General features: G+C 41.0%; 1 protein-coding gene across 1 annotated transcript in view; it reads right to left on the reverse strand.

The window, feature by feature from the left end:
- Window positions 1-1,050: 1,050 nt before the first annotated feature.
- Window positions 1,051-22,427, reverse strand: part of LOC127633152 (astrotactin-2-like) — an 875,437-nt gene continuing 854,060 nt past the window's right edge. Inside the window, exons 21-23 of the mRNA XM_052112037.1 lie at window positions 10,645-10,745; window positions 4,937-5,120; window positions 1,051-2,104 (exon numbers count right to left, since the gene is read on the reverse strand). Of these exons, the coding sequence (XP_051967997.1) occupies window positions 1,867-2,104; window positions 4,937-5,120; window positions 10,645-10,745 (523 nt within the window). The 3' untranslated portion in view covers window positions 1,051-1,866. The remainder of the gene's footprint in view (window positions 2,105-4,936; window positions 5,121-10,644; window positions 10,746-22,427) is intronic.

Genomic DNA, 22,427 nt, shown 5'->3' on the forward strand with positions numbered 1-22,427 from the left:
TCTGGTCGTCACAGTATTTATGCTATTACATAGTCACAGTCACAGAACCAGGTTGCATTTATGAAAAAAATAATTTACATGTTGCAAAGAGTGTACAGCTATTGACATATTTCTGCTTTCACAGTAATTAGTATATTACGAGTAAACATTTAAGTAAATTAAGATGTGCGTTATTTTCTCACTATTATTTTCTACCTGCTCTTTTTTTTTACCAGAACATGGGAGTGGTTGTCGATAAACAACATAACTTCACTGCCCACATCTTATCAACTGACTGGGCTTGCAGGTTTGCACTGTACAGCATCAGGAATTCAGACCTTTCCTGTCTGAAAATGCTACACAGCTCCTGGTCATTTCAATACTGGGCTACTGTAATAACCTGTTGGCCAGCCTCCCAGCTAGCATGATTAAGCCACTACAGATGATACAAAATGAAGCAGCATGTCTGGTCTTCAATCAGCCAAAGAGGGCTCATGCCACCGCACTCTTGATTTCACTCCACTGGCTACTGCCCGAATCAAATTCAAGGCTTTTGGCCTTCAGGGCAATATATATATATATATATATATATATATATATATATATATATATATATATTAATTCTTTCAATAAATTAATTAATCATAATTCCCTTATTAAGCTAATTCCTTACATATAAATTGTGAGCAGATACAACAACCTGTTGTATTACATATTACATTTTTATTCAGATTCAAATCTGATAATTTGTCATTTATCCTTCTTACAATGGTGGTCAAACGCGGCTAATTCCATTGTACAATTTCCCACATTGGAGGTAGGCAAAGTCGATAATTTCATACAATTCTATAGTATAAAAGACAAACCCAAAAGCCAAATCCAGTAATCTAATAGCCATCAATAACAATGTTGAATTTAGTCAAGAGAGACGTACCAGTATTGTAGTTTTTTTGAATTTTTGTAATTCACATATTTTAGACAAACTAGAGAGAATAATTTTTGAGATTCTATATACATATTTAATAGAGCTTTACCTGCAACACACACCCAACCCCCCCATCCCACCCTCACCAAAAAAACAAACAAACAAAAACATTATTTTTACATTCTGCATTTACAATTTTTTGCAATTCATCACAATGAATATAGCATGGCATATACAGTAGCAAATTACTGAAAATTATGAGTTGAGGCTTAATTCTTACCGTTTGGTCAATTATTTTCAACAATACACATTCTTCTGACATGATCAAATACAGAAAACTTCAGAATAAAACTTCAGAATAAGTCTTATACCACAACCCATTGCCAATTACATTAAATGATTCACTATAATGGAATCTAATGGTTTCATTGTCCAGCAATGCCCCCTCTTACTTATTTGGATGCATTCTTCTGGCTAAAGATTATTTGTGTTCTCAAAAAGCATTTTCTGTGAGCATGATACAATTCTTAAACTTTTATCTAAATTATTGTGGCAAAACATATAAAAAGATGAATAGAATGGATGTAAAAAAGGTTGAATATAAAAGAAGAACAACCACGTAGCTATCAGGTCCCCTATTTTGCTTGGCTAGGTATTCCGATATGTTTTAAATTGAGTATCAGGGAGGTTAATTCAATTCCTGGTTTTGAGTTCTGCAGCACCATGCAGTTAAATTTTACATTCCGTCTTAAATCATCCTTCAGTAGCACAGCGTTCTTTCTTATCAATCAAAACTGGCATCCTTACAAGAAAAAAAAATTACACTTTGGCTCGCCTCAGTCCCAACTGCATTGGAATGGTCCAAAAATCAGTCGTCTTTTGTTCGGATCTAGAAAAAAGAACAGCCAAGCCAGAGACCATTAAGAGAGAAGTTGAAATTTGAATGTCCCAAAGGCTGCATCTCATCGTAGTTTAGACTTTCCGTATATGTTGCGTTGCACTGATATGAGTTTCTCCATGCAGGCTAGACGGCTTTCATGTAGTGAACTATGCCACAGATTGCCACCAGGCCTCATGTCCTCACTACGACACAGCATGTATGGCACATTCTCTGTCCGGCTTTGGATGAATCCACTGCGGAGCAGCGAGCGGCAGAGCAGGCTGATTCGATCTGTTCGTCTCAAGATTAAATGGGCCTTCCTATGGTGAAAATAAAGAAAGAATAAAGAATGCAATATCAAAGTATGTTGTATGTAGATTTCATGCGGATGGCAATAGGCAATATGCGCAGTCGTCTAGGGCGGTAGCATTTTCTGGGCACCCTATCTAGCCAAGCGGCGCCCGCATCCAGTAATATCTCTCCCCATCAGTGTTGGGAAGTAAGGGTACCTATACTGTAGTTCAACTATTTTTGCAATTCTATAACTTTTCCAGTAAAACATTTTTTCAACAAGTTATTGTGTAACATGCAAAACAGTACATCATTATCTATCTTATGCAAATTTTATTTTATTTATTCGGATCTATCAAGTTATTACAAAATAAATGAAAAATGAAATATATATATATTTCTTTTCTCCATTTTTTTCTTTACTTTGAAATATATATTTCCAAACTAAGATGTGTACACTAACAAGTGTAAGGAAAATATTTTATGACTTTTTACATCATAACTTTTGTTGAGAATGGCAGAAGCATTTTATATATATATACACATTTCTAAGAATTTGGCACATGCAATTTGTATGTTTTTTCGTAATCTTGTGCATATTGTCACTGACCCTTGAACAGCAGATATAAAGTCATGGATTCTCCTCAAATCTTAATAATTTCCTTTCTGTACACTTGATTTATTAGATTTAGATTTATTTTTTCTTTTTACACAACATTTGAGCATTTTGGTCATGTTTGGCTTTAAAATTAACAATATAAACCTGGTCTGATACAATCACATTAATAGACATATTTTTCATTTTTGCTAAATGTTTTTTATGTGGCTTGTTTTACGTATCATGGCAGTTTCCTGCTGAAATTAACACTAGAGGTGCTACAACAAATGTAATTCCCTTTCAGATAATGAAAAAGCAGCAGATTATCAGTTCATAAACACTTTTCACCCTGTTCCTCACACAATGCTGATGACATCAAAACACTTACAGTATACTATAGCTCATGACTAGTAAGATGATATATTTTATCATTCAAATATTTTTTTTTACTACAGTTACAAGCTTGTTCAAAGATGATGAATAGCCAAACAAACATGTCCGTCGGGAGTGTCCATCAACAGTCATCACTTTGTACAGAATCTGCGAACGGCTTGTTCTGAGACAGTGCTTATGATTTATGGGGATTAAAAAAAAAGGACAGGGTGGATTTTTATCATTATTGGGGTGTAGTGTACACACACTGCCAACACACATTTATGTTCAAACCCCATGTAAAAATTTGTTTTTTGCATAATAGGTCCCCTTTAAATGAACAGCAATTGCTGGACAATTCTTCTTTCCTCTGTTAAAGCCTGTGAATAGATTACACAAACATTCACAGAGAGCCAGGATGGCAAACATCTGATGGCCCCAACCAAACAGGACTAAAGCAGGTGCCGGTGCAAAGGACTATACACACGTCCTCTTCGTGCTTTTCGTAAAAACATAGAGGCTGTTGTGCAAAGACCTGAATATAGCTGTGAATGTGCTGGATCTTAAACATTTGTAAAGACCGGCGCATATCATTTTGGAATATTTGGGAAAATGCATGACTGCTAGTTGTCAACACTTCCCTTTTTTACAGTGGCGCTCAACAATGGATATGTTTGGAAAACATTTGGACTTGAAAAATTCAAATACAATTTCTGAAAATAGCACATCCACAGCAAGCTGAGACACTCACTATCAACAGATCACTGTGTAATACCTCTAACATAATGAACACTTGCATTATATCATCAGATCTTTGTGTTCCCTTCCCCTGCTATTCTGATTGTGGAAGTTATTTTCCCCAAACACACCTGACAAAGAAAATAAAAGCACCTGAACTTACTAGGTGAGATATAATCAGGGAAGTCTATTTTATGAGTGACGACTGCACACATTTGTTCTACAGTGCAGTCCATTGCAAGGCCAGTCACTAATTTTAATGCTAAAAGGAGTACTCTTTTATGAGGAACATGCTCCTATTAGGTGGTAGTACAATGGAATACACCTGATGGCACCTGAATTGTTGTATGTGTACGGATTTGCAGTGAAAGCCTAAAAATCATGGTGTTTTCATCTTTGTATGTGTTAAGACATAGAGTAAATGTAGAGAGTAATGGATGAGGTAAAGTGTATACAAGTGTGGGTAAAGGGTAGGGCCCTAGAGTTGAGGGCTGGTAAAGGGCAGACCTTCCTGAAGTTCAATCAAAGTTCGGGAATACTTGAAATTTACAGGCAGGTGTATGAATATGGTTGGATCTAGAGGTCTGCTACCAGGTCTGTTGGGTCAAACTAGAGGTCTGACACAACTCTGATGGGATCCATCAAACCGCAGGGCTCTGGGACAGGTTTGGGTTAGTTTTTCAAGGTCAGGTTTGTAATAAATTAAAAAGGCATGTATAAAAAGTTGAGTTAGGGGCTGTACATAGTGAAAGTGTTTTTGCGTGCAGTTTTCAGTTTTCTATGTAAATGTACGCTTTGACCGTTGTGCCACGTCTTGTTGTTTTTCAGCGGCTCGTGCAGGTGCATCACATTTTAAAACACCACATCAAGTTAGACAGATCTTCAATACAAAATAAATAAACAAATAAAAAACACATCTTGAGAGACTTGCTTGTTTTATAAATGCCGGTGCAGACTTCTGGTTGGAACTAAGCAGGAGGGTGGCCCTTAAGAGCAGGGTTTAATAGCCCTGGGGTACAGGGTAATGTTAGAGGGTAGTCTATGAGAGATTGATTGTGGCAAAATGATGTACCATTTTCACCATTAAAAAAGAAGACATCAACAAGTTAGATGAAACATAAACATTGCTTTGATAGGTTTCTGTCATTCTCACCTGGGCCCCAATTCATCCTCACTTCTCCACACAAAGTCTCCAAACTTCTCGTAGTGCGAATTGTAGTGATGCTGTACACGATACAAAAGTGGTGGAGAAATCTCCATCAAGGTGTTGTAGGCCGTCTGTTGCTCCTTTCCACTGGTGTAGCCATTGTACAGATTGTATACTTTGTCTGCGATCTCTGTTTGAAAAAAAACAAACAGCAAAGGCAGATCTGAGAATTGTCTATTTTAAAAAAGAAAAAACAGGCTATGAAGAGTTAAAAAACAATTAAATACATGAAATTGGTGTTCTCTTTCATCATCTCGTATTTGAGATTAACCTATAAGATGGACAATTGTAACTGACTTCAGTGCTGAGGAAAGGCTTTGTCAATGATGCAAGCAAAGGCAGATATTGCGTGATTCGCAAACATTTTCTTTGTTGCTGATAAAGTGGATGCAATTTAAATTCTGCTGCTTTTTTATGAAAACTGTATATGATGTCACCCAATGTACCTGTTATGTAATTCCCCCAAAAAACTGTGACTTTTAAGAATTTTTTCATTGAAAAAAGACACATTTAATATATATATATATATAATTGTATTAAAAATAAAGCGTTAAAAAAATTACGCAATTAATCGCAATGCCCCCGGATTGTAATAAGGAAGATTCCTTCCAATGCAAGCTTGTAGTACCACCTGTTTACTCCAGAGGGCAGTAATTTATATTTCAGCTGTGTGGCAACACGCAGTTTATACAGTGAACAAAACAACACTTCAGCACACAGAGGAACACAAACATGCCTCACGTTCTTGCGTTCAAACACTTGATGGAGTGCAAATTCGAACAAAGGGATCTCAAGATGTGTTCTAAGTATGTGAGTGGTGTGGTGTAGTGGGCTAAAGCACATGACTGGTAATCAGAAAGTTGTTGGTTCGATCCCACCAGCCACCACCATTGTGTCCTTGAGCAAGGCACTTAAATCCAGGTTGCTCTGGGGGGGTTGTCCCTGTAATAAGTGTAAGTCGCTTTGGATAAAAGAGTCTGCCAAATGCATAAATGTAAATGTAATGTAAATGTAAACTATATTTAACTTGACCCAGTGACCTAAAAAATTTATGTTTATGACGCACTTGAGACGCTACACTAGCATGTCTGATGCTTTTTGAAATTTGACGGGTTCTTAAACAAGCCCTCATGATAAATGTTGAACTGATTGACAAATTCACTTGTGAAATGGATTGCTGTGAACTGTATGCCAATAATTGGGTTATGTTCAATTATATGGTAGTAAACAATACATTGTATTCTAAAAAACATTTTTTGTATTGTCTTATCAATGATTAACTCTTCTGCCACAAGAATGTAATGCATTTTAACTATTTGAATATAAATAAATACATTTTTAATATTTAAAGATAACTATGTATAATTATTTCATCATTATATATTGAATAATTGTTATATGAGGGGCTTTCTCAGCTAATATTTGTATATGCGATTAAATGCGATTAATCGCGATGAATTAATCGGGACATCATGTAATTAATTTGATTAGCCCTAATATATATATATATATATATATATATATATATATATATATATATATACCACAGTTAGTTCCAGTCCTCGAATCTGCTTGGACGAGAGACATTCCATGAGCACTGATGGTCTGACACCATCAGCACTCGGACGCTTCACTAAGTGTGTGTATCACTCCGCTTGTGTTCATGCAGTTCTAAACTAAAGTGTAAGAGCAGTGCCGATCTGTTGGGAGTTATTGTCTTTATTTTTGAAATTTCATATGTTAGCCAGCAGGTGGTGGCAAAAGATAGTTTTTGTGTGTAATATGAGTTGATGTAAAGTGAATCCGTTAGTCATTGTTTACATAGAACAGAGCTCTGTGATCGTTTGTATTACTAATACATTACTAAAGCTAGGAAATAGCTTTAAACAGCTTTAAACGGACAACTTCAGGATTAAATCTCATCACAGCTGAGAGACACAACTGATTTATAACAGACGAGTTTCCACATTTGATACATACTGTTTAAAAACCAGAGGACATTGCTGATTCTATAGTGAATGACTCTTGCGCACCGGCTACTGTGAAATAGGGAGGAATATCCCCGCTTGTACGTCTACAAGCTCTCGCTCTCTCTCTCTCTCTCTCTCTCTCTCACACACACACACACACACACAGACACATCCATTCGGCTGTCCTTGTTTATCCAATGACTTGTTAGAAACAGCACAAGCCATGATACTATTTCTGAAGTTACATTTTTTAATTACTAATGAAGGGTTGGGTGCATCATTTCTTTTGAACAAGCAATGGCAGATTCCATTCCGTCACAAAAGAAAATAGTTCCATGCACAAATGCATTTTTATGACTGTACTTGGGTTATCCTCATTTTTTAAAATTGACTTGTTCATTGAACTGTTAATTTAATTTAATTTAATTTCTTAAAAGGGACAATACATATTAATGAACATTTTCACAAATGTAAATATGTCAGATTATATAGCCTTAGGCTAATTTCCATCTGCAGACCCTCTGTTGTATATTTATTTATTTTATTTTACCTTTATTTAACCAGAAAGAAAACTCATTGAGATTAAAAATCTCTTTTCCAAGAGCGTCCTGGCCAAGACAGGCAGCAGCACAATTAACAAGGTTGCAGAAGTTAAAAACATATAACATATAACATAAACGTAAAACATATAACAAATTTACGATGGGAATAAATAGTGAGTTACAAGGTCAACTCGCAATTATATATATATTTTAAATATATATATTTAAGTAATATCGCACTGCAATTGTGCGATATGGCTCTACATCAGCACTGCTGTGATTACCTACGGCCGAATCACATCAGTGCTTATGTAGGGCCATATCGCACTCTCGCTGTGATATTGCTTAAATATATATATATATATATATATATATATATATATATATATATATATATATATATATATATATATGCATAGACTCACTGAGCACTATATTGGGCATACTATACTAATACTGGGTAGGGCCTGCCTTACCTTTCAAAACAGCCTCAATTCTTCATTGGAAACATTCTTTTGAAATGTTTAACCATGCAGATTTATGAACTCATGCTCATGAAACCAGTTTTTGACTGGTTTGTGACATGGTGCATTATCATGCTGGAAGTAGCCAATGGGTAAATTGTGGCTTTGAAGGGAAGCACATGGTCAGCAACAATACTCAAATAGACTGGGCTGTTAATACCAAACAGCCATTGGTTAAATGCCACAAAGTATGCCAAGAAAACATTCCCCAAACATTACACCACCGCCACCAGCCTGGACTGTTGACACAAGGCAGATTAGGTCCATGGATACATGCTGTTGGCGCCACATTGACCCTACCATCTGTGTGCCTCAGCAGAAATTAAGATTCATCAGACCAGGTTATGTTTTTCCAGTCTTCAAATGTCCAGTTTTGGTAAGCCTGTGTCCATTGCATCCTCAGCTTTCTGTTCTTGGCTGACAGAAATGGAACCCAACATGGTCTTTTGCAGTTATAGCCCATCAACCTCAAGGTTCGACGTGTTGTGCATCCTGAGATGCTATTCTTCTCACTAAAATTGTACAGAGTGGTTATCTGAGTTACCATAACCTTTCTGTCAGCTCAAACCAGTCTGGCCATTCTCTGATGATCTATCTCATTAACAAGGTGTTTCCGTAAGTAGAACTGCAGCTCACTGGATTTTTTTTAGCACCATTCTGAGTAAATTGTAGACACAGTTGTGTGTGAAAATCCCAGGAGATAAGCAGTTACAGAAATACTCAAACCAGCTCGTCTGGAACCAACAATCATGCCACGGTCTAAATCACTGAGATCACATTTTCCCCCATTCTGATGGTTGATGTGAATATTAACTGAAGCTCTTGACCTGTATCTGAATGATTTTATGTATTGCGCTGCTGCCACACAATTTGCTGATTAGATAATTGTATGAATAAGTAGGTGTACAGGTGTTCCTGTAAAGTTCTCAGTGTATATTGAGCTGCTAATCCCACCCATTAATCTAACTGTAATTATTTCTTAACAACAATAATAATAAAAAATAATCACAATAATTCTATTCAAAACATGGAAAAAAACTGCACAAAAGTAGTTCAAACAACTATGTGCTTCACTCAAGTACTCTTTGATGCATGCAAAAGCTTTGTGTGATGTAGAGTGTGAAATTTCAATAGTTAATCACTATAAATATTCTCCTGATCTACACTGTGATAAGCTCTACACAGCTAAAGCTCATTCATAAAGATACATAATGTGAAATATGACATGTCATAATCGGTAACAGAAACATTTTACATCAATGAAGTAAAAACCTGTTTCATAACGCTTCTTGAGGCAGCCATTTTTAATGTTTAAATGAGTGCTGGATTTGACTGTTATGGGTGCTACAGCAGGAGATAAAGATCTTTGAATAAAAACTTTATTTTATATTCAAAGAAAGTTTAGGACTGTTCATCACATAGCGCTATTGTATGGCTTCTGAAGACTTGGATTATAGTGCAGAAATCAAATAGATGACGTGTATGCTAATTATATTGTGCTTTTTTTTGGTTTTATGGTAATTTATTTTATGGAAAACTCCTTTTGTATCCCATGGCAAACAAAATAAATATAAAATGTGATGATTGAACATTTACAGAACTGTTATTCATTCATTATTCATTTTAGTCTGGGTTAAAGTGATATAATCTTTTGAGTTGAATATGGCACCAGAATTCATACAGAACAGATTGAAGCCGTTATAAATGTCAAATTAGATAATGCGTTAACTGCATTAAATAAATGTGATGACATTGTCTATTTAATTTAATGGATTTAATAAGGATTCATTACAATTTGAACGTCTCTAAAGCTGTGCATACGTTGAAAATATTAGGTTCTAAATGCTTCGATATGTCAGTATTGTACGTTTCAGTGTCTATGCAAACGTTATAGCTACGGATATTTGGATTACTAATACTATAGATACATTGGTCTATTAGCTAATGCAAGGGTACCCCTAAAACTTGACAAATCAACTTTTAGCATAAATATGCATTTAAAATATGGTCTTGTTCTTCTGGTACAACTGATCAAATATATTTATGACTCACCTTACTCTCAAAGGCATATCCGAATTTGTGTCCAAAATAATGCTATCTAGATTAAAAGTGTCCTTAATAGCAATTGCAAAAAGCAAATAAAAATTCATGGCTGTGATGTAAATGAAAGGCTTTTGGCTAATTAAGGAAACAGAACAAGGCCTTCGATATGTCCCGCCACAACAAAACATGTATATAAATTATTTATTACTCTCAAAAATGTTGTGTATATTTCCTACTGTGCTTTTATTAGTCATAAAGGATTATCAAGTATTATCAATAAATGGACATTTCTTGCCATTTAAAACCTGTTAGTTTTCTTTGAGTAAACTTTTAACCTTTAATCTTATTTAATTTTATATAGATTTTGAGTGCTCTACCTTCCTGTGATACCTGATACCTGTGAATTTTGTTCTTCTTAAGTAAAATGTACTAGCTACTATGGATGATGTAGTCGTAAACAGACAGGAAATGTAGAGCTGTCACTTCAGCTGGGTGTGATGGTGACATTGAACTGGAGCACAGCTGACTCTTTTCATCCACACATGTGAATGGCGTGAAGGAGAACAGAACTGTACCTTCTGCTTTGCTGTCATCCACCATCGAACAGGACGTGCGAACGGTCACAAAGCTTGCTTCTGACTGGCTACCACGGCTATCCATAGCATAGAGAGTGAACCTGGATGAGAGGGTAGGGAGGGGGCATTAGAGAGGACATATAAGTTAAGTTTCTCTGTGGCTGCAGTAACACTGTATCTATACTGGATACTAACCGAAACACAAATAAAGAAACAGACATGAACAACACAACATGTCTTTGGGCTTAGGAAATATCAAATCTCACGGCACAATCATTAGAACCAAAAGGTGTCCCTGCAAAGAACATGTTTGCAGTTCTTGCTTATGAGCCACAGTTGTAGGCTATAACTCACATCACGTAGGCAGCAGTGCAGGGATCCAGGTGAGTCTGTTACATTTGGAAATTGCATGCACGTCCTCTAATGATGGAGTTCCATTTAGCAAATACAAAACACATTAATGCTGCTGCTAAGGGTTTCTCTGACCACCCAGCACAAACATGCACTGAACAGTCCTGGCCCAGCTGCTAATCACAGGGGGTATGAGATGGCTTCCATCAACTAGTGTTAATTGATCAGGTCATTAAGGTGACTGCTCCTGACTAGCTGAAGTCTAACTGACAATGTCAAGTTTACATGTTTGTACATTTGGACAAAACATAAAATATGGACATTTGAAAGCATCTAAAACGTTAACATATGTATTTACAGCTTTAGAAACTTAAAATATTTACAAAGCCATTACAAATTTATTTGAATACACAAATCCATTATAAATATTTTTGTAAATTTTTACTGTTTAATAGATCATTTAGATCCCCCTTAACCCTACCAAAACCTCTAAACATAGCCACTTTTCAACAATTTAAAAACATGTAACAAGTAAATTAATGTACAGTAGCAATAGTTTTTGTTACAATATATATATATATATTTTCAATTGTTTTGACTATAAACAAAATTTGCTTAAATGTATCTTGCTTTAAGGAATTTTTTATATTTTTACAGAAAAAAAAATTCATTTTAGAATAAGATTTTTGCAGTCCATCTTTGCTCTAATATCAAAGGTCTTACTAGAGAAAAAAACCTTATGCTCCAACGTGCATTTTCGTCATAGATATATTAGCTGTAGCATTCTATATGATGTTAAAGGCTACATTGGTTAGCATTTCTTGTAAAACTACCCTAACCTCATAAAAACATTGACAAGGCTTTAGATCGTACATTTATTGGATTAATGTTTCACCTGTCAAAGTTTTTCTAAAAGTTTTCTTGTTAAGCTGTAGACACATGATGCTGCTCCTCTATTAAGCTCCCAAGGGAAAATTCCTCTATGTCATATCCACCTTTTCACTCACAACAACATGAAGTTGTTGTGAATGTAACACATCTTAAGAAAGTGTTTTACTGCTGTTCGAACATTCCTCAGATTGCATTGTTTATATGGATAAATGTTTTCCAAATTAATAGTCTAAACTTTAAATGAAACAAATGACAATATAATGCAAAGTAATCTCTTCAGTGACCAAAATACTTTTTGAATGTAACTGTATTCTGATACCAATGATTTATACTGTAACTGTAGTGGAATACAGTTACTATAAACATATATATCACAGAACACAGCAGTCGCAAACAGTAACAAGACACTTGAGAGCCAATGAGCATGCAACATCACTGTGGTAAAACCGGTGATAGTAATGCTTCTTGAGATGGCAATTTTTTAATTTTGTTTACTCGATCGAATATAGTTTTCAAACATTTTGAAAATGTATGTAAATTCTTTCATTACCAGAAATCCTATTGTGCATTCAAACTGTAAATAATAAAATATAATAAAATAAATAAATACAACCCCAGTCCAACAGACATTTTTGCATTCCAGCTTTGTTGTATAACAAGTATCACTGCCATTGGTAATCAAGCCATCTTTCTGATGACTCTGGACTATGATGAAATGGACTACACATAACAGAATTGGAGAATGACAGAAATTATATTCCCAAGTTCCAGGGAGATGCTTTTTTACACGTCAATGTTTCAACACTTTGACTCTTTCTTTGTTTGGAAACCCATATTTCAATAACCACCACCAGCTGATGTTTTGTTTGTAATACAGTCTGTTTATACATGGTTTGCATAGTTTGCCTGATCTTGTTATTTAGGAGAAAAGAGTGTGGCATTCCTTTCCTATACCTCACCAAATTCCAGTCTGGTCACCATCCGCTGCCAACCCTATCCGAACAACATTGGCCCAAACCATTACATTGTTTAAATTATGTGGTTGCACAATCGCCCAGTGGAGTGTTTTTATCTGACAATCTGTAGTTCAATTTAGTAATTAAGACAGCAACTTGATGCTGTTTTGTTTGTTTAAGGTTCTGGCAAAGAAGCCAGCATACTCTAATTGTACCGTAATTCTAACATTCTATCTAACATTTCTAAACTCTCACACTTAAGTTTTTTTCATTTGCTTTTTTCTCAACAGAATTCTTGTTACATATATTCATTCATCTCTTTGGATATCATGTTGTCGTATAGATCCAAATCCAAGTCTGAGGAACTCTGCAAACAATTGGCAGTGATAAAGATCAACCAAGAGAACAAAGGCTAAAAGTGGTCTGGCTCATTGCAGGACATGTCAAACACTGTAGAGCATGATGGATAAACGTGAGCCTTCAACATCCTTTTAAAATATAAAAGACTTCACTTACGCTTAATGTGACTATCAACTTTTCCCCAGAAATTCATACATTAAAATTAGGGGAAATACAAATAGACACATTTTGGGTATGTTCCATCAGGTGTGATCATCCCTATTCCCTATTCCCTTCAAAGACTTTACAATACACTGTGAGAGCTTTGGAGAGCTCATAGGTGTTATGTAGGATGTGGGAAGCAGGAGAAGGCAGACGGGTGGTTAGGATCCAAACGCGGTTTTAATGACAAGCAACGAAATAAACACAGGTACAAATAAAAATTCCACGAGGGGAAAATCAAACTAAACACTAAATAAGGTCCAGGGGTACAAAACATCAAGGGCAAACATGAATCAACAACAGGAACCATTTAAACAACATTTAACCATACAACGAACGACAAAGGAAAAGGAAAACAACAGGGTTTAAATACACAGACACACTGAAGACTAAACGAGACACAGGTGAGAACAATGATGAGTGCAGGCAGTGAGGGAGGCCGGGAATTGTGGGAATTGTAGTTTTCTTAGACAAGGACTGGTGAAAACACGGGCCGGACCACAAGGAAAGTGACATGGAGTGTGAAGTGCTGAGTGAAACAGAAAACACGGGGCAGACAACAAGGGATCATGACATAACCCCCCCTCAAAAGGACCGGATTCCAGACGGTCCTACAAAAATAAAACCCACAAAAACAACAAAAACAAAAAGGTCCAAGGAGTGAGGGTGTAGACCCAGGGGAACACAGACAGACAAAAGGGGGCACAAGGGGCAATTAGGCAGTCCATGGGGGCAAAAGGGGCAATTAGGCAGTCCACGGGGGCACAAGGGGCGGACAGGCAGACCAGGGAGGCCAAGAGGGCAGACAGGCAGTCCACAGAGGCGCAAGGGGCCGACAGGTAGACCAGGGAGGCCGAGAGGGCAGGCAGGCAGTCTATGGGGGTGTGAGACGGGGCCAGGGTCAGGTGGCCTGGGGGACCTCCACCGGGTAGGGACAGGTTTAGGAGGCCAGGGAGGTATCGACCGGGCGGGGACAGGTTTAGGGAGCCTGGGAGGAGGAGTGGCCACTGGGGGAGCTGGCGGAGCCATGTGTGGTGGAGCCAAGGAGGACTTCAGAGGCGGAGCAGTCGAAGACTAGGGAGGCAGCGCCGAAGGAGGCGCAGGCAGGGCCGCAGAGCCACAGTAACAGCGGAGCCCTGGGAGGCTCGAGAGGTGGAGCCCTGGGTGGCTCGAGAGGCTCTAGAGGTGGAGCCCTGGAAGTCTCGAGAGGTGGAGCCCTGGGTGGCTCGAGAGACTCGAGAGGCGGAGCCCTGGGAGACTTGAGAGGCGGAGCCCTGGGAGGCTCGGGAGGCTCGAGAGGAGAAGCCCTGGGAGGCTCGAGAGACTTGAGAGGCGGAGCCCTGAGAGGCTCGGGAGGAGGAGCCCTGGAAGACTCGAGAGACTTGAGAGGAGAAGCCCTGGGAGGGTCGAGAGACTTGAGAGGCGGAGCCCTGGGAGGCTCGGGAGGAGGAGCCCTGGAAGACTCGAGAGACTTGAGAGGCGGAGCCCTGGAAGGCTCAGGAGGAGCCCTGGAAGACTCGAGAGACTTGAGAGAAGGAGCCCTGTGAGGCTCGAGGGGCGCTGGCTCTTGGACGGTCATGGCTACTGGCGCTGGCTCTTGGACGGTCATGGCTGCTGGCGCTGGCTCAGGGAAGGTCATGGCTACTGGCGCTGGCTCAGGGACGGTCGAGGCTACTGGCGCTGGCTCAGGGATGGTCGAGGCTACTGGCGCTGGCTCAGGGACGGTCGAGGCTACTGGCGCTGGCTCAGGGATGGCGAGGCTACTTGCGCTGGCTGGTTAGCCATGGTATGTATGAGCTTGCGTCCACTGGACACTGGGGGAGAGCCACGGGGGGTTCCGGGGACGGAGCTGCGAGAGGCGGGGGTTGGAGAGCAGAGGACTTTCTCCTCTTCCTCCGGGCGGGTGAGACTGGCGACGCTGGAACGCTGTGCGTGGTTGGCGTGGCATCAGGCTCACTGACCGTGGCTGACGTGGACCCAGGCTCGCTGACCGTGGCTGACGTGGGCTCTGGCTCGCAGACCTAGGCTGGCGTGGGCTCTGGCTCGCAGACCGGGGCTGGCGTGGGCTCTGGTTCGCAGACCAGGGCTGGCGTGGGCTCTGGCTCGCAGACCGGGGCTGGCGTGGGCTCTGGCTCGCAGACCGGGGCAGGCGTGGGCTCTGGCTCGCAGACCGGGGCAGGCGTGGGCTGGGAGGCGGAAGCCCGTCTTCTCTTCCTCCTTTGGGCAGACGAAGTCGACCGTGTGGGTTTTTGGGAAGCGTCTGACGCGGGGGTCTGTTCGCTGACAGGTGGGGCTGGTGTGGTTGGGTCCTCCTCAGCAACGCCCACCGTGATTGGTGAGCCGCACACCAGTAAGGTCTCCGCCAGGATTTCCTGTAGAGTCCAGCCGCGCGTCGCTGGTGGCAACCGCTCTCTCAGTCACACAAAATTTTAATGATGGTCTTTGCAGACCAGGTACACCCCTTCATGGCAATGGTATTCCCTGATGGCAGTGGCCTCTTTCAGCAGTATAATCCGCCCTACAACACTGCACACATTGTTTGAGAATGGATTGAGGAACATGATGAAGAGTTCAAGGTGTTGCCCTGGTCTCCAAATTCCCCAGATCTCAATCCGATTGAGTATCTGTGGGATGTGCTGGACCAACAAGTCAGGTCCACGGTGGCTCCACCTCGCAACTTACAGGACTTGAAGGATCTACTGCTAATGTTTTTGTGCCAGATACCAAAGGACACCTTCAGATGTCTTGTAGATTCCTTGCCTCGGCACTGTTTTGGTGGCATGTGGAGGACCAACAGTATTTAAGGCACATAATGTTTTGGCTAATCAGTGTAAATGCTCTTTTTGTCCCTTACTAGTATAAATCACCATCCACTTTCATTATATGAAAACAGCAGCTCAGATGCTCTGCCTAATGTCTCATTTTGTGTTACACAGAAGAAAGACAACAATACTGTGTCTGAATGGTGTGATGGTGAATAAATTATTTAAAAACTTTTATTTTTGGGTTAACTATTCCTTAAAGACCAAAAGCCTAGGTAAGAATGGTGAGGAACCACAGTGGCAATAAAACAGAAAGTCACACAATATATAGGAAAGAAGTAAAATGTACACACTGTTCTTTAACTCTTTTTCTGCTCAGTCTGGTAGAAGGTAGCACAATTAAGTCAAAGTCAAGTCAAAGTGGTTTTTATTGTCATTCAACCATATACAGTTAGTACAGTGAACAGTGAAACGAGACAACATTCCTCCAGGATCATGGTGCTACATAAAAACAACATAGGACAAACACAGAACTACATGAGACTACACAGACTAAATAACATTTCTACATAAAGTGCATATGTAAACGTGTGCAAAAAGTACGGTACAGTACAATAATTACTAAAGGAACAGGACAATAAGAGAGATAGTAAGAGACAGCGAGAGACAGTGCAGTGCCGACCAGTACACATTTGTAGTCTGAGTAGTACAAAAAGATGACACTTTCTAAAAATGCCAAATGTAAACAACATACTATGAAATAGTGTTCTATGGACAAAGCAGTTATTGAGGTAGCAGCCAGGTATAAAGTGACAATGAATTAAAGTGCTCTGGACATGTGCGAAAGTTGGATGGTGTACAGGTGTGTGTGTGTTTCATGTCCTCTGGCCCCCACATTATTTAATATCTATTTCGACCATGTGGTTCGTGAAGCCTTCGATGGCTGTACTGGAGGAATTTCCATCTGGTACAGATATAATGGGAGGTTGATCGATGCCCGGGTGCGGTCAAGGGATGGCTCCCTATTGGTCAACCACATTATGTATGCTGATGATCTGGTGATTGCTGCTCACTCAGAGGAGGAGTTGGAGGCACTGCTGATGAACCTGGAGCTTGCCACTAAGAGATGGGGCCTTACCATCAGCCCAACCAAAACTAAGCACCTTCCTGGGTATTACGTACCACCGGACACTACACCCCCACAGCTCCCAATTGGTGATGGGGCAGTTGTGGAGAGAGTGGAGTGTTTTCCATACCTGGGAAGTGTGCTTATGACCAGCTCCGGTTTGACAGCAGAGGTCTCACTCCGAATCAGTCGAGCAGCATTATCTTTTCATCGGTTGTGTCACTGTGTGGAAGCTACCCGGTTTGTCGCTCCGCACAAAGCTTCAAGTATTCTCGGCCATGGTCATTCCCTCCATTCTCTATGCTTGCGAAACATGGACCCCCCTAATGGATCATCATCGCCGGCTAGAAACATTTAGGCTGGCCTGCCTAAGATCCATCCTGGGTTTAACCAGGCTGGATTGTGTGAGGAGCTCACAAGTCTTTGAAAGATGTGGACAAAGTCCCATCGGTGAGCTCCTCCGGCAGGCAAGGTTGCGTTGGCTGAGTCATGTAGCCCGCATGCCCGGCCACCGCATGCCTAAACAGTTTTTGTTCGGCCGGATAGTGGGGGCTAAGCGGGCGCAGCACGGGCTGGAGAAGAGATGGAGTGATGTGGTACAGGGGGATGTGGAGCTGAGTGGACTTGCCGATGACTGGTACCAGCAGTGTCAAGATCGGCCTCTTTGGAGGAGGCTTGTGAAGGATGCTGCTGGCCAGTTGGAGGCAGTCGCCCTCCAACAACAACGGAGGGCAGAGGAGCGACGCTCACAAAAAAGAGCAGAGCGCAGGGTGGCTAAAGCACTGCAAGCTGGCACAGTAGGGGGCACAGGTGGTGCATCAGCCAGTCATCTCAGTCATTCGACCCATGTCACCGGTTGGATCTGTCCCGTGACCTCCTGCCAGCGGGCGTTCGACACTTCACGTGGCCTAAACATGCACATAGCCTGGCACAAGCGTCGTGGTGACGTCACCGCCACTTAGTGGCGAATGGCGGTTGTTTTTTGTTTGTTTGTTTGTTTCAGTCCGGTCTCTGAGTATTGAGGAGTCTGATGGCTTGGGGGAAGAAGCTGTTACACAGTCTGGCCGTGAGGGCCCGAATGCTTCGGTACCTCTTGCCTGACGGCAGGAGGGTGAAGAGTTTGTGTGAGGGGTGTGTGGGGTCATCCACAATGCTGGTTGCTTTGTGGATGCAGCGTTTTGTGTAAATGTCTTTGATAGAGGGAAAAGAGACACCTATGATCTTCTCAGCTGTCCTCACTATCCCCTGCAGGGCTTTGTGGTCCAAAACAGTGCAAGTCCCAAACCAGGCAGTGAGGCAGCTGCTCAGGATGCTCTCAATAGTCCCTCTATAGAATATAGTGAGGATGGGGGGTGGGAGATTTGCTTTTCTCAGCCTTTGAAGAAAGTATAGACGCTACTGGGCTTTCTTAGTAATAGAGCTTGTGTTGAGGGACCAGGTGAGGTTCTCCGCCAGGTGAACACCAAGGAATTTGGTGCTCTTGACGATCTCCACAGAGGAGACGTCAATGTTCAGAGGACAGTGGTCACTCTGTGCTCTCCTAAAGTCAACAAACATTTCTTTTGTTTTGTCCACATTCAGAAACAGGTTGTTGGCTCTACACTAGTCCGATAGCCGCTGCACCTACTCTTTGTATGCTGACTTGTCGTTCTTGCTGATGAGACCCACCACGGTCATGTCATCGGTGAACTTGATGATGTGATTCTAGCTGTGCATTGCTGCACTGTCTTGAGTCAGCAGAGTGAACAGCAGTGGACTGAGCACACAGCCCTGGGGGGCCCCAGTGCTCAGTGTGGTGGTGGTGGAGATGCTGTTCCCGATCTGGACTGACTGAGGTCTTCCAGTCAGGAAGTCCAGGATCCAGTTGCAGAGGGAGGTGTCCAGGCCCAGCAGGTTCAGCTTTCCAATCAGGTGCTGAGGAATGATTGTGTTGAATGCTGAGCTAAAGTGAGGTGAGGGCCAGATGGAGGCTGGTGGTGATGGCATCATCTGTTGACTGGTTGGGACGATACGCAAACTGCAGTGGGTCTAGTGAGGGGGGCAGCTGGGTCTTAATGTGCCTCATGACGAGTCTCTCGAAGCATTTCATGATGATGGGTGTGAGTGTGACAGGACGGTAGTCATTGAGGCAAGACACTGAAGAATTCTTCGGCATGAGGACAATGGTGGTGGCCTTGAAGCACCTTGGAACGACGGCGCTGCTCAGAGAGATGTTGAAGATGTCGGTAAGAACATCTGCCAGCTGGTCTGCACATCCTCTGAGCACTTTGCCAGGAATGTTGTCTGGTCAAGCAGCCTTCCGTGGGTTGACTCTACATAGAGTTTTCTTCACATCAGCCATGGTAAGACGGGTAAGACGTTGCGAGGAGGGGTGGTCTTCCTCGCCACCATGTAGTTCTGCGCCTAAAACCGAGCGTAGAAATCATTCAGTGCATCTGGAAGGGAGGCACCTTTGTCACAGGCAACTGATGTTGTCTTGTAGTTGGTGATGGCCTGGATGCCCTGCCGCGTGTTTCCACTGTCCTGGAAGTGACTGTGGATTCTCTGGGCGTGTGCGCGCTTTGCCTCTCAGATGGCCCACGACAGTTTGGCCCTCACTGTTCTGCTTTCTGACGATATACAAGAGTACACCGCTGTGTACACCACTTATCTAGTACATTTAAACAGGAACCCAGCTTTCTTACAGTAAGCCACATTCTCGTAATAACCCGCTTTTTTGGTGTCCATCTAAACGTACTGACAGAACTGTTTGCTCAACAAATGTGATAAACTTGTGTCCACACTTAACAGCGCCACCAGTGCATTCTGTTATAACAGCCAGCTTTAGTTTGTGTGTTCAGGATTTAGCATGGAGCTCACTGTATGGCTAGCAAAGCAAAACTTTGCAAAATTCGAATAGTATTTTTACTATTCGAATAATTACTGCAGAATTAATATTCCTTCTACTCATGCACATCCCTATTTAATTCCAAAATGGTCAGTACTAGGACAAATAAATGTTCCTCTATCACCTTTATAACATACAAATCTAGGGCTGGGCGATATGGCTTTAAAATTATACCTTAATATTTTTCAGCCTATTGATGATATTCAATATATATCTTGATAATTATGTATTTGCTGTGAAATTGATAAAAAACAAACAACCTCTTTTTTTAGCTGAGGAATCATCTTCTCATCCAAACAGCCATTGTAGCCAAGTAGATTCAATATTTTAAAGGCATTAAAGGCATAAAATCTATTTAAAAACAAATCTATTTATAAACAATGAAGGCATGATTCCCACAGTTTTTCCACTAAATGAACCCAGGGGATAATGAGACTTAATCATTTTCATTGATTTGCATTTCATTGATTTGCATATTTTATATAAAATGATGCATAGTAGCTTTCTAAAAAGCATAATTTACCTTTATACAGTTTTACTAAAACATTTTGTGAATGAAAAAGGTGTCCAAAAACGACTTAATTTACCTTTTTGGATCCAAGTTGAAAACTGCATAATATAATTTTTTTAATGTGGGTCCCAGTGCATATTCTATACAGAATTATCGTTATTATTTTGAGTATGAGATTTTAAAAATATATATATATAGAATTCATATATTTCTGTCCTATTTACTTCACCTTCACCTGGGGCTTTTATTTTTACACTAAAAGTGCTGTATTTGTCTGACAGTTTACATTGTTAGACAACTAATGAAACACTGTTATCTCCTCCTGTTCTGTTATACTGTGCTGCATTTGTAGATTTGAATAATAACTTGTAGTGGTCACTAATGTTTGAAATTGCTCGAATTCTTCAACCTGCAGTATGTCTCGGGTTACTTAACTGAAAAACCTGTTTCCTGATAAAAGCGAAACGAGATGCTACGCTGATTTAGCGCTTTGGGAACAACTTTAGGTGTGACCAGCTGTGAATATGTGTGCAACACGTCAATTAAATTTACTAGAATTTATAGCCTCTGCTGGTGACATCATTGGATGCACCTGTAGCAGGGCTTTAAATAGATGCATTACAGGTGCATCGTCAGTTATTTTGTCTGTGTGGCAATGAAGCGCAACATTTCGTTCCGCTTTTATCAGGGAACAGGGGTTACAGTTAAGTAACCCGAGACTTTCCCTATCAAAAAACGACACTTTGATGCTGCGCTGAGTTAGCGCTTTGGGAACGAGAATACCCATGCCACCGCACTGTGGATGTCCGGACCCCTTACGGTTGTGTAGGTGTGCTCACAAGAGCATGAGAGGTCTCAGACTTGAGCTTGTGATGTAGACTCAAGGACATAAGAGTGGCATGAACATACAAACTATAGAATCTTATGAATGTATGCGGAGAGGACTAGCCCACTGCATTACAAACATGTTGCAGAGGGATGCCTCTGGCCAAAGCTTTAGAGGAGGCGAACCCTGACAATGCGACATTGTCTGCTTGGTGGCGGCCACCCGTTGTTGCGGCCCCCATGGCAAATGGATAGTTGCCCTGACTTACGCCACTGGCTAGTGCTTATATTTTGCCCAATGGCTAAAGTCTGAAGGGCACGGACTGGATACTGAAGTCTAGTCAGCATGAGGGTGCAGTATTACTTTTAGCCATTGGGCAAGATCTAAGCAGGCTGGCAAGACAGACAGAGCCTGCCGATCTCCAATTCTTTTAAGAGAAGTAATTGCCATAAGAAAAACCATCTTGAGAGTCAGAAGTTTCTCAGACGCTGACTCTAGAGGTTCAAAGGGGGTCTCAACCAGACCCTCAAGGACAATTGCTAAGTCCCATGAAGGGATCCTGGTCCTAGCAGGATGTCTCAATCACATGGCTCCACAGCCAAAGCAAGCGAGCAGAGGATGTCTCCCCAATGGCATCCCGTCAAGCAAGGCATTGCAAGCCGATAGAGTGGCAACGTAAACCCTGACAGTGGTGGGGCAAGTGCCTGCTGATAATTTTCATGCAGAAAGTCAGAACTGAAGCAAACTGAAGTTAACTGGATCTGCATTATGTGCACTGCACCATCCTTCAAAGACACCCCATTTATTGGCATAACATCTAGTAGGGAGCCTTAGCCCTCAGAATGGTCTTGATGACTTCAGGTGAAAGTCCAGTGTCCCTCAGTTGGTATCCTTCAGGGGCAAAACATGAAT

This window comes from Xyrauchen texanus, chromosome 3 (genome assembly GCF_025860055.1).
Source record: "Xyrauchen texanus isolate HMW12.3.18 chromosome 3, RBS_HiC_50CHRs, whole genome shotgun sequence".
Lineage (NCBI taxonomy): Eukaryota > Metazoa > Chordata > Actinopteri > Cypriniformes > Catostomidae > Xyrauchen > Xyrauchen texanus.